The following is a 14,236-nucleotide window of genomic DNA, read 5'->3' on the forward strand; positions in this document are numbered from 1 at the left end:
CATATTATATATTAGGGAACAATTTAAGAATGATATAAATTTCACAGATTGATAAGCAATTGAATCCACAAGAAACTCTAGGTGAATGCACAAAACTTTACCCATTTGAACTGAGCCACACAGGTATACACAGAATGAACACACACATATTGAAAAATCTGCCAGTTACTTTGATTCACCATATTATTTTTTTTCAGTGTTCCAAAATTCATTGCTTATGCACCACACCCAGTGCTCCATGCAATACGTGCCCTCCATAATACCCACCAGCAGGCTCACCCCAAAACCCTCCAGTTTGTTTCTCAGAGTCCACTGTCTCTCATGGTTTGTTCTCCCCTTCCGATATCCCCCAACTCACTTCTTCTCTCCATCTCCCAAATGTCTTCACTGTATTATTTTTAATGTTTTGCTATTCGTTCACATTTGTGGAAATCATATATATAAGAAATATATGCATGTGTGTGAAATATATGCATGTGTGTGTGTATGTTCACATATACACACACATATATATATACTCAACATCCCAAACAAGTCTGAGTGTCCTGATTCAAAAAAAGAAAAAAAGAAAGGCAGTGTTGGGTGCCTGGATGGCTCAGTCAGTTAAATGTCCAACTCTTGATTTCAGCTCAGGTCTTGACCTCAGGGTCGTAAGTTCAAGGCCTGCATTAGGCCCCATGCACATGCCAAGCACTGCATATAAAAGGAAAGCCTTAAGTATTAAAGAAGTCTGAAATAATGAAGCATTTTAAAAGAAATGAGAGTGCAGCAACAGGCATAAAGGAATATATACTGCTGACCATCAGAGAGAACACTGAAAAAACAAAAGAAATTCCTATGGCTTGAACAACTTCAAGTGCTTACAAAGTCAATAAGAAGGCAGCCTAAGGGACGCCTGGGTGGCTCAGTTGGTTAAGCGGCTGCCTTCGGCTCAGGTCATGATCCCAGCGTCCTGGGATCGAGTCCCACATCGGGCTCCTTGCTCATCAGGGAGCCTGCTTCTCCCTCTGCCTCTGCCTGCCATTCTGTCTGCCTGTGCTTGCTCTCTCTCCCTCTCTCTCTTTCTCTGACAAATAAATAAATAAAATCTTTAAAAAAAAAAAAAAAAAAAAGAAGGCAGCCTAAAGAAATGGAAACAATACAAAAATTACTAAAAATATGGGTTGAAGACTAAACAGTGAAAAAAATCACAACTTCTCCTACAAAGAGAAACCACTATCTATATATACAAAAGCCTTAAATATAAATCACCAAATCCTGCAGAAATAGTGTCTTATGATAGCACTGGCTAGTTTGGTTTCAAACAGTGCTGGAGCTATAGGGAAAGAAACAGAAGTCTCAAATGACAGCTTTTTTCTGTCAGGATTTGGAAGGTATAATTACACTGTATTTTGTCTTCCATTAATGCTATTAAAAAGTCATCTAACAGTGTAGCTGTCCTTGTAGGAAGGTAGTCTTTTTCCTCTCCAGCTGCTTTCAAGATATTCTTTGAGGCTCTGCTATTTTATTATACTGGGTCTATACATGGATTTCATATTATTTTTCCTACTTGGAAATTGTTGGACTTCTTGAATTTGTGAATATGACTGATCAATTCTGAAGAATTCTCAGGCATTATCACTTTAAATTATTCCTCTATTCCATTCTCTCTCTCCTCTACTGTTGAATACTTCAGTTAAGTAGATGTTGGGGCTTCTTATTCTATCCTCCTTACTGTTTCATTCATACTTCCTATTTCTTTCTCTTGTGCATTCTGGACTTTTTATAATGTATACTTCATTTCAAAAATTCTCTCTGCACTTGTGTCTAATATGCTGCTAGATGCACTGAGTTTTCAGCATGTGGCAGAAATGGATGGAAAACTTAAACTAGAGAACTGTAAAATTAGAAAAAGTAGCAATGTCAGAATCTGAATCAAAAAAGAGAATTCATGCATCAATTTGTCATGGTCCTTGTCAATATGGATTCTCCCAGAAGCAAACTATAAGACAAAACTGAACACAACATTTAAGTGCATTTCGTTTTGGGGGGGTGTGATTTCAAGAAAGACTTAGTAAGGAAGTAGGGAAGTGATACAGGAAAGGAAGCTAATAAATGGTTTATTATCAAGCAAGTTACTATTGTAAGCAACTTAACCCTTTCAAGGAACTCCAGAAGAATAGTGTTTCTCCAACTTTGAAGGGCATAAATATCACCCATTTAAGCATATGTTCTTGGTCCCCACTCCCAGAGATTCTGATTCACTAGTTTTGGAGTAGGTTCTAAGAATCTGTACCTCTAATCAATTCCCGTGCAATGGTAACATTAATGTTACAGGTCTGTGGATCACACCTTGGGTACATAATGGCACAGAAAATGCTTTGAGGAAGTTACTGTGCACAAGAGGCAAGAGAGGGCGCCTGGGTGGCTCAGTGGGTTAAGTCTTTGCCTTTGGCTCAGGTCGTGATCCCAGAGTCCTGGGATCCAGTCCCGCATCAGGCTCTCTGTTCAGCAGGGGGCCTGCTTCCCTCTCTGCCTACTTGTGATCTCTCTCTGTCAAATAAATAAAAAAAAAATTAAAAAAAAAAAAAAAAAAAAAAAAAAAACACAAGAGGCAAGGGAACTGGAGTATTTACCCACCAACTCCCATTAGTCATTGTTGTTGGTTTTTTAACAGATTTTATTTGTCAGAGAGAGAGTACACAAGCAGGGGAGCAGCAGGCAGAGGTAGAGGAAGAAGCAGGCTCCCCACTGAGCAAGGAGCCCAATGTTGGGACGCCATCCCAGGACCCTGGAATTATGACCGGAGCCAAAGGCAGCCATTTAACTGACTGAGCCACTCAAGCCCCCCCCCCCCCCCCATCAGTCATTGTTTTAAAAGACTTCTCTCAAACAGCATTAATTCCCTGGTACTTCCTGCCTGCCTGCACATGGAGCACATGTCTGCAGCCAAGAGAAACCTCTCAGGAAGTAAGTCACAAATGCTGTCAGTTGGAAATCAGGTTGGCATGTATTGAAATGGAAAGTGCCAAGGAAATGTGAGCAGAGCAAGAATAGCATCTGCCTCACTGCTATATCTGGTGTCATGGGGAAAATAAACATTTACTAAGAAAATCACAAATAAATTACAACTATGGCTAAGTGCTATAAAAGAAAATTACATGAGACTATCCCTAAAGATAACTTCCTGCTATTACAAATGGCAACTTATTAGAGTAATTAATTCTAACCAAAATAAAGCACTGTTTCACAAATACGTTAAATATCAACTCCAGATCAGTTATCATATCCATCAGCCATTACTGACTGTACATTATCTTATTTGCAGGCACTGTGATTGGTAGTTTACATTACAAATGTGTGCATAATCATTTAAGCTTCCAATTTTGTTTCATTTGGATAAACATCAGCTAGCATTTACTTTGTTTTATACATCTTAAATTGTGAATATGGAAAGAAAGGTGTTTAACTTCAGTTTTTTTTTTCATTAAATGGTTTCACCAAAGGAAAACCTAAACAATATTATATTTTAAGAAGTATGCTACAATCTATTTTACTATGTAAGAGATGTCTTTTTGGTTTTGTAAATCTGTACTCACTTTCCTTTCCAATATTTTTATCTTCTTAAAACACCTAAATAGTTAGCAACTGCAAAGTTAGGGAACAGTCCACAAAACTATACTTATTTCAGGGGTTTCAGGAGCATCCTCAAATTTAGTAATTTGCTTTATAAGGACTCAGAACTCATTGAAAGCTGTTATACTCACAGTTACAGTTTATTACAGGAAGAGAATACAGATTAAAATCAGCCTAGGGAAGAAACACACTCTAGGAAATTGATAAATGCAGACCATCCAGTAGTCCTCTTCTATGGAGTCACAAACCTTCCTGGTATTAATGTGTGACAACACACAGAATACTGTAACCAGGGAGGCTCAACCAAACCTTAGTGTCTACAGTCTTTACTGGGACTCCATCACAGTGACATGGCTGACTTTCCACATGCTCACCTCAGTTTCTAAAAGCCTTAAGAAGTTGAGCTGATACAGCCTGACCCCAAGTCTCATTCTAAATCACACTGTTACTTTTTAACTTGGCCCAAAGTCCCCAGGCTAACAAAGATTTCTATCAGGCATGAACGACACTCCAAGCACTTAGAGATTATATCCCAAAAGCCAAAGGCACAGGGCAGATCTCTTTTGGGGCAAGTTTACATTCTTTACTACACTGCACTTTATCCTATGTGGTCACTGTTCTAGAAAGTACTCACATTCCTTTAACCTTACTGAGCTTAATTTCCACATTATGATATTGATAAAAATATAACTACATTTAGATTTCTGTAATGAATGTGCTTTCAGTACTAGTAGACTTTGATTAGTATTTGGAAAAAAACTCCATTTATTTGATATTTGAAACCAACCTAAAATTCACAGCTTGATCTTATTCTAGTATCACCAATAAAGGGTCCTCTTTTTCTATATATTGATCTTCATTGCTATGTCATACTTTGCACAATAATGCTCAAGATAATCAACCCATGACGGAATACTTTTTGTTTAATATCACAATGAAAACTGAGCCTTTTGAAAAACTATCAGTGTACACTGGATAATTTATTCCCCTTTCATGAGATGATTACTATACTTTAAGAAAATACTTGGGAGGTCTTTGAGCTTTCTGAGTCTGCAAAAGTAACTTCCTAAAACTAGCTTAAAAAGTTAAGATTGGTACCATTTAAATATCAGCTGTTGGTGTTTCTAAATCATTATGCTTCAGATCACCCCTGCAGCACAAACTATTGAATAGATATGTGTGCATGTGACAATGCAATATCTCATCATCCTTTTCTTTAAAGGCACAGAAACTCCTACCAACTCTATTTTTTGGTTCAATTATGTATCAGAATGCCTTTTGCTGTGTAGTTTGTAATATTCCATACAAATGGTCAATTCCAGAGTATGAACATTTAAAATCCTGAAACAAAAAAATAAATGTTATGTAGGAAATGAAGCCTGTATTTTATAAATGAGCAAATCTGATAATTTTGAAAAGAATCTTAGCAAGATTAAAATTAGTGAACATAAATCATTTTCCCAATATTGAACATATCTCTTACCAAAGCATTGAAATATTTTTTATATCTTGAAGACAAAAACACTTTCCTTTGAATATAAGCTCCAATAAAAAACATTATCCAAACACAATAGAAAATATATTTTAACTAAAAATGCCAGAATTTTTTAAAATGAGGGTATAATATTTAATATAGTGGCTAACAGTGCTCACTTTGGAAGCATATTAAAAGTGGAACAATACAAAGATTAGCATGGCCCCTGCAACAAGAAGACATGCAAATTCATAATATAAGTAGCTAACAAAATTCTTATGAGATTATAAAATATGTTTGCTATTATTTAGCATTATTTTCTGTCTTAAAATCTTGGAGAAAATTTTTGCTAATGGACGTAGCTGCACTAAATTTTAAAATAAAGAAAAAGCTGAAGGAAGCAATTAAACATACTTTTATCCATAAACAGCATCATATCATAATACCATGAGAATTATAAACAGTAAATGTACATATATATTTTCTAAAAACTTGAAGATATACTATGCATATCTTGAAGATATATCTATGTAGATGTTAAAAAATCTATGTAAAATTAAATGTATACATTAATATTTAAGTATTTTAAAATAAGCCATAAATATATCCTTCAAATATTTTCACCTTGTGCTTATCTACACATTCTCATTCCTTGTTATGTTCATGAAATTCTGAACATTAAATGAAATGCTAAATTTTAAGCTGAGATTTTAGAATATTAGTTGTTCTTAAGGATTTCCTGCCCTCCAGTGGTATCTGCCTTAATACTTTCACTGCACTTTTCAATATTACAAGGAGAAGACACATTATTTCTACATTTACATTTTGAAATTATATCACACTGTACAGCAGCATCTAATTTTTCTTCTATTACAGGTTCACTGTCTGTTTGTACCCATGCATCACACCTTGCAACATGTAGAATGCAGTTATTACTAGTTTTGTTTTGTAATATGTGTGCTGAATTACACTGAGACAGTGGAAACTTATCTGTATTATTTTTCATTGAGAACTGGTGAAGATTTTCATTTTGTTTATGAATTTTGGCACTGTTCTTAATAATCCTACCACATGGAAGTTTCGGCATCCTTTCTAGATAAAAATTATTAGTTGTTTCTTTGATTCTGATGGATCTCCTATTTGACTCTTCCATTTCTTGCAATATTTGATCTTCATCTTCAGATGGCTAAAAGAAATTTAGTAATTTTGCTGTAAATTTTTGCTTAAATTTACAAAAATCATTCAATCACTTCATGGCATTCTCAAAATTCATACTATAGAAAATTTCAAAATACAGAAGATACTTGGCAGGTTGCAACTCAAAAGTGTTATACCAGCAACCAGTCTTCAAACAGTCATCTGCCTCTGGAGATGCCTCGAAAAAAGTTAAAAATAGAACTACCATATGATCCAGTAGTTCCACTACTGGGCATTTAACCAAAGAATACAAAAACACTAATTCAAAAAGTTATGTGCACCCCTATGTTTACTGCAGCATTATTTACAACTGCCAAATTATGGAAGCAGTCCAAGTCTCCACGGACAGATGAATGGATAAAGATCATTTGATATATACATATACATATATACATAATGGAGTATTAGTCATAAAGAAGAATCAAACCTTCCCATTTACAACAACATGGATGGATCTAGAGACTATAATGCTAAATGAAAGAAATCAGTCAGAAAAAGACAAATACCATATGATTTCACTCATATGTGGAATTTAAGAAACAAAACAAATAAACAAAGAAAAAAGAAACAAACCAAAAAACAGACTCTTAACTATAGAGGGGAGGTGGGTTGAGGAAATGGGGAAGTGGGTAAAATTTGTGAAAGGGATTAAGAGTACAATTATCATGATGAGCACTGAGTAATGTATAGAATTGTTGAATCACTATATTGTACACCTGAAACTAATAAAACTATGTTAGTTACACTGGAATTAAAATTTTGAAAAATAATAATAATCTATCACTCCCCAGGAGGTTTATGGACTTTTAAAATAGCAAGAACAATAATAATAATTCTTGTATTAAAAATGCTAAAGAGGGGTGCCCAGATGACACAGGCTGTTAAGTTTCTGTCTTCAGCTCAGATCATGATCCCAGCCCAACATAGGACTCCCTGCTCAGTAGGGAGCCTGCTTTTCCCTCTCCCTCTACAGCTCTCCCTGCTTGTGCACTCCTGCATGAGCGCTCGTTCTCTCTCTGTTAAATAAAAAAAAAAAATCTTAAAAATGCAAAAGAACTAAAAAAGAAAAATTTTTGTCTCTTATCAGTCTCTCATAAATTTTTTTCTCTTATCAGTCCCTATTTTGTCTCTACATCATCCCCCTTCCCTTTTACAAAGGAATTAAAAAAACACATTATTCACTCACTGACTTGTTAGGTCAAAAAACATCTAAATTGTATCCTTTATAGGCCCAGTCTCATGAAAGGTATAATTAAAGAAGAGTATAAGCTAACAGGAAATCAAGCAGACAAAAGAAAAGTTAAATAAGAACAAATAGCTCAGGGTGCCTGGGCGGCCCAGTCTGTTAAGCATCTTACTCTTGATCTCAGCTCAGGTCTTGATCTCAAGGTTGTGAGTTCAAGCCCTGTGCTGGGCCTACTTTAAAAAAAAAAAAAGAAGAAGAAAGAAAGAAAGAGAGAGAGAGAGAGAGAAAGAAAGATTGATTTAAAAAAAAAAAGAATAAATATCTCAATTGTTATCTAAAAAGTCAGTTTTAAAACTTTTAATAGGCATAGATTTCAGTTTGCTAGCTTGAATATTTCAACTTCATGAAAAATTTATCTTTTAATTACTGAACTAACCAAAATATTTTAACAAAAATTTTATCTAAAGTACTGATTATTCCAGCTTTTTTAAAAAAAAGAGTTAACATAAATACCCTAAAATGAGATATAGCCTCAGTGGACTGGCACTAAAATAGAAAAAGTAAGCCCAAGAAATAGCCTTGAGACTGGCTGGGCACACATTGGAAAAAAAAAAAAAAAACACACTCAATACATTTATTCAAGAAAATATTCCTTTAGCATCTGCAATGTGAGTGAAGCAGACATGGTTGCTGCCCCATTAAAGCACACATTCTCATAGGTGGAAATGATAGTAACTGAATAATCATATACATGTATATATAATTACAAATTGAGAAAATCATTATAAAGAACAAGTATGAGGCACTTTGAAAGCATATCTAAGGAAATTATTTTTTTCTTAATTTATTTGAGAGAGAGAGACAGCAGCAGGGTGAGAGGCAGAGGGGTAGACTCCATGCTGACCAGGGAGCCCAATGTGAGCCCAGAGATCATGACCTGAGCTGAAGGCAGACGCTTAACCAACTGAACCACCCAGGCGCCCCATAAAGGACCTAAATTAGGAGGAGCCAAAGAATGGGTTTTAGAAGTCACATATTTGAACTGAAACTTAAAGGATGAATAAGAGTAAGGTAGAGGAAACAATATATAAAGGCCCTGAAATAGAAGAGAGACCAGTAAGCTAAGCAAAGTGAAATGTCAGTACATGTGGACTATGCTGTTAAAGGGAGACTAGCAGAAGTTGGAGATGTAGCCAGAGGCCAGATTACACATGGCTTTAACCACATAAGTAGTTAAGATTCCAAGGTAAAATATAAATTACTGAATAGTTGAACACAGAAATAACATGATTCAATTTAGGTTTTCAAAAGATCATGTTGACTGCTAACAAAAAAAAGTGGGGCAAGAGTGAAGTAGAGATATCTCCCAGGAGATAACCACAATAGTGCAAGAACAATACATCAGTACTTTAGTGTGCTGACAGCAGAAGCTGAGAGAAGCAGATGAATATGCAATTTATTCTGGAAGTAAAACTGATTGGATGAAAAGATAGAATGAATGTGGTGAAGAAAACTGAGAAGCCAGGAAGAAATGGCAAAGTTAACTAAATATCTGGCACGAGCAACTGAGTGGATGAAAAGGTATCTATGCATACAGGAATTACCAGAAACACTGATCTGGGGCAAAGACCAGGGAGTTGAATATATAAAGAAAAGGAGATTTTTGTGAAATATCCAAGAAGATCTATCAACTGAGACATATCAATAAGGATCCAGGCTAAAGTGATAAAGTTGAAAACGGTCTTGAGTCAAGATAGCATATGTCAATGGGATATAGAACAACATACAGGTCACAGGTGTTTTTTCCTTAGCAAGAGCAGTTTGAATGGTGAGCCAGAGACCAAAAAAAAAAAGAAAAAAAAAAAAGAAAAAAGATGGAAGATTCAATGAAGAAGAATTCCACTGAAACATGTGATTTATGAGAAATGCAGCTCTCCTACTCAGGACATAACTGTCACTCCAATTGTTCAGATTACATTACTCAACTTTTTATAGTTTTCTTCATATAAGTCTTCAGACTTTTTCTAAATATTCTTAGCTGCTTCAGGTTTTCAATTATTGTGAGTGGAAATTTTAAAAAGCATACAACTTTAACATATACACATATACATCTTGATAAGGGTAGCTTTTGTAAGTAACAATGAACACATCATTTTAATAAATGTTAATTAATGATACCAACATTTCAATTACACATTTCTGTTTATAAGTTTCTTACATTTTAAATATTTTTAAATTTTTTCTTTATATTTATTTTCACCACTTACTGATAATTATTTTTCTCAAAATGTAAAGGAAAACTGTGAGAAATACAAGTAATTCCAAATAAGCAGAACATAAATTAATAAGCAAAAAGAAAAGTAACTTACCATCTCTGAACTAGAACTGAAGCAACTATCTGTTGGCCTTGGAGAGTAACTGGCAGACTGACTACTCTGTGAAGAATCATGATCTGAAAATAAAGGTTTAACTGATGAAGAATGGTATTTGTTAATGCTCTACAAAATATATACAGAGGCAGAAGAAATTTTCTGGTAAAATAAATTCAGCTGACATTCTATAGCACTTTAAACTGTACAAAAACTAGTTAAACTCTTGAATACTTGGCAGCTTGCATTTCTGATAGGGTATTATGGGTTTATTCTACATTCAAAACATTTGTATCTGTAATAAAGGAGTATATAACATAAGGGAAGAAAGAATAAAGAAAAATGGATTGCTTTTTTTTCCAGAGATAAACCATTTTTTACAAACAAATAATTTAAAGTGTCAACTGCAACAAGTAAGTGCCAAGTTTATTAAGTCCCAAGGGCCAGATATTTGCTAATCCAGTAAATGACGATTCATTGTACAATCAAAATTATATGAAAAAAATCAATTCAAAGCTTCCAGTATGATATTCTTTCATTATATGCTTAATGTGTTCTCTTATGATTCCAATTAAAGTTCAAAGATGCACCTGAGCAGTAGGTCATGACTCCCTACAATGCAAAAATACTACAGACTGACAGTAGCTTCAACCACTCCTCTCCTTGTTTGTGAAAATGGGTTTGCTATCAAGAAAAGCACAAGGTAATGGAATGTGGAGCAACAACTCATATCAAATCACATGTCCTCCTATATGCAATAAACTGTAAGTACTATCTATACATGCCTCAGATCAGGACTAATGCTCTCTGTAACAGAATCTAACCATCAGTTAGCTGAGAGGCAGAGAGGACTTAGCTGAACTTCTAGAATGCATCATTCTAAAAGAAAATTTATACACCTGTAGATCAGGTTCTTCCTGATAGTAGAAAACAGAGTACAGAAAAGTAAATGGTAGGATTTTACTAACACCATAATGTAAGAGCATTCCCCTGGTAAGGTTCATTCACTTCATAGGTACAGTAAACCCAGAGTCATTAGAATAGAAGACAAATGTCTGCTGAATGAATATCTTACCTATAGTGGTGTAAGAAAAGATATGCAGATTGAAATATCAATTCAGTTCAACACTTACTGAGTAATTAATTACTTTATGTAGAGCACTATAATCATAAGAAAACACAGCATGCCTACAATGTTCAAAGTGTTCAGAATCTTCTAATGGAGAAAAACACCGTTTAAAAGAAAAAGTCACAAAATTAGGTGCAACAGAAGTCTCAGAAGGTAGAAAAGTAATAAAGAACAGAGTGTGGTAAGCTCAAAGAGAGTTGGGAAGAGCTACAAAAAAAGCACAGCATAGGGGTTCCTGGGTGGCTCAGTTGGTTAGGTGTCCAACTCTTGATTTCAGCTCAGGTCCTGATCTCAGGGTCATGGGATCAAGCCTCACATTGGGCTCTGTGCTCCACATGAAGTCTGCTTGTCCCTCTCCCTCTGCTCCTCCCTCCACTCCAGCTCTGTCTCTCTCTCTAACACATAAATAAATAAATAAAATCTTAAAAAGAAAAAGCACAGTATAAAAAATATTTTTTGAAAGATTAATGAACATTTTCTAGAGACACAAGATGAAAAACAGCATATGGGGCAGAAGAAAAAGAAAGTATAAGGATATACTTTAATATTAAAGAAATTTGCATTTTAGATTATCTACCAAGGCATCTAACTGAAGACAGAGTAAAGAAGGGTAAGACTGAATAAATTCAGGTCAGTTAGAAAATTAAAGCAATAATCTCGCTCTGAAGTGATGAGGAGCTGCTATAAAGCAGTGAAATTGGGGAAAAGAAGAGGCAAGAAATGCAAATTTCAAGAAATCTTTCAAATAGCCTCAATTTTTACATGTATACAGCTTCTTTTTTTTTTTTAAAGATTTATTTATTTATTTGACAGACAGAGATCACAACTAGGCAGAGAGGCAGGCGGGGGTCGGGGGGGGAAGCAGGCTCCCCGATGAGCAGAGACCCCGATGCAGGGCTCAATCCCAGGACCCTGGGAACATGACCAGAGCTGAAAGCAGAGGCTTTAACCCACTGAGCCACCCACTGAGCCACCCAGGCACCCCTACATGTATACAGCTTTAAAATTTTTTGTGAATTTGGTATATAATATTAATATTGCCTCATTGGCAATAGGTCAGAAGTAGAGTTCTAGGTGCTAGCTGGGCTCGAAAAAGGCATGGAAGATATTAGAAAATCAGTTTCTGGAAAATAAAATCCCTTTCTGGAGAAATAAAAGAACTAAAATCTAAACAATTTGAAACAAAAAAGCTATTAATGAGGTGCAATCAAAAATGGAGGCTCTTACTGCTAAGATAAATGAGGCAGAAGAGAGAATTAGTGATATAGAACACCAAATGAAAGAGAATAAAGAAGCTGAGGAAAAAGAAACAAACAACTACTGGACCACAAGGGGAGAATTCGAGAGGTAAGTGATACCATAAGATGAAACAGTATTAGAATAATTGGGATCCCAGAAGAAGAAGATGAGAGAGAGGGGAGCAGAAGGTATACTGGAGCAAATTATAGTAAATAATTTCCCTAATATGGCAAGGGGAACAAGCATCAAAATCCAGGAGGAACAGAGAACTCCCCTCAGAATCAATAAAAATAGGTCCACACCCCATCATCTAATAGTAAAACGTACAAGTGTTAGTGACAAAGAGAAAATCCTGAAAGCAGCATGGGACAAGAAGTCTGTAACATACAATGGTAGAAATATTAGATTAGCAGCAGACTTATCCACAGACACCTGGCAGGCCAAAAAGAATGGCATGATATATTCAGAGCACTAAACGAGAAAATATGCAGCCAAGAATACTATATCCAGCTAGGCTGGCACTGAAAATAAGAGAGAGAAAAAGCGTCCAGGAAAAACAAAAATTAAAAGAATTTGCAAACACCAAACCAGCCCTACAGAAAATACTGAAAGGGGTCCTCTAATCAAAGAGAGAGCCTAAAAGTAGTAGACCAAAAAGGAAGAGAGACAATTTACCATACCAGTCACCTTATAGACAATACAGTGGCACTAAATTCATATCTTTCAATAGTTACCCTGAATATAAATGGGCTAAATGCCCCAATCAAAAGACATAGGGTATCAGAAAGGATAAAAAAAACAAGACCCATTGATATTCTGTCTCCAAGACACAAAAGACACCTCCAGATTTAAAGTGAGGTGGTGGAAAACAATTTATCAAGCTATTGGACATCAAAAGAAAGCTGGGGTGGCAATCTTTATATCAGATAAATTAGATTTTAAGGCAAAGACTATGATAAGAGAGGAAGAAGGACACTATATCACACTTGAAAGGTCTGTTCAACAGGAAGATTTAACAATTTTATTTATTTTTTTAATTTTATTTTTTATAAACATATATTTTTATCCCCAGGGGTACAGGTCTGTGAATCGCCAGGTTTACACACTTCACAGCACTCATCATAGCACATACCCTCCCCAATGTCCATAATCCCACCCCCCCCAACCCCCCTCCCCCCATTAACCCTCAGTTTGTTTTGTGAGATTAAGAGTCACTTATGGTTTGTCAATTTAACAATTTTAAATATCTATGCCCCTAACATGGGAGCAGCCAATTATATAAACCAATTAACAACAAAATCAAAGAAACACATCAACAATAATACAATAATAATTTAACACCCCCCTCACTGAAACGGACAGATCATCCAAGCAAAAGATCGACAAGGAAATAAAGGCCTTAAATGACACACTGGACCAGATGGACATCACAGATATATTCAGAACATTTCATCCCAAAGCAACAGAATACACATTCTTCTCTAGTGCACATGGAACAGTCTCCAGAATAGACCACATCCTGGTTCCTAAATCAGGTCTCAACCGGTATCAAAAGATTGGGATCATTCCCTGCATATTTTCAGACCACAATGCTCTGAAGCTTGAACTCAATCACAAGAGGAAATTTGGAAAGAACCCAAATACATAGAGGGTAAAGAGCATCCTACTAAAGAATGAATGGGTCAACGAGGAAATTAAAGAAGAATTGAAAAAAATTATGGAAATAAATGAAAATGAAAACACAACTGTTCAAAATATTTGGGACACAGCAAAGGCAGTCCTGAGAATAAAGTATATAGTGACACAAGCCTTTCTCAAGAAGCAAGAAAGATCTCAAGTATACAACTTATCCCTACCCTTAAAGGAGCTAGGGAAAGAACAGCAAACAAAGCCTAAACTGAGCAGGAGAAGAGAAGTCATAAAGATCAGAGCAGAAAGCAATGAAATGGAAACCAAAAGAAGAGTAGAACAGATCAACAAAACTAGGAGCTGATTCTTTGAAAGAATAAGATTTATAAACCCCTAGC

The 14,236-nt window shown here is 35.4% G+C and overlaps 1 protein-coding gene across 1 annotated transcript in view; it reads right to left on the bottom strand.

The window, feature by feature from the left end:
* Window positions 1–5,807: 5,807 nt before the first annotated feature.
* The window catches only part of LOC111161334 (chromosome unknown C12orf40 homolog), a 65,758-nt gene continuing 57,329 nt past the window's right edge, over window positions 5,808–14,236 (bottom strand). The window contains exons 11-12 of the mRNA XM_022524932.1: window positions 9,842–9,924; window positions 5,808–6,275 (exon numbers count right to left, since the gene is read on the bottom strand). Coding sequence (XP_022380640.1) covers window positions 5,808–6,275; window positions 9,842–9,924 — 551 coding nt within the window. The remainder of the gene's footprint in view (window positions 6,276–9,841; window positions 9,925–14,236) is intronic.

This window comes from Enhydra lutris, unplaced genomic scaffold (assembly GCF_002288905.1).
Source record: "Enhydra lutris kenyoni isolate GAN:26980312 unplaced genomic scaffold, ASM228890v2 scaffoldscaffold84, whole genome shotgun sequence".
Taxonomy (NCBI): domain Eukaryota; kingdom Metazoa; phylum Chordata; class Mammalia; order Carnivora; family Mustelidae; genus Enhydra; species Enhydra lutris.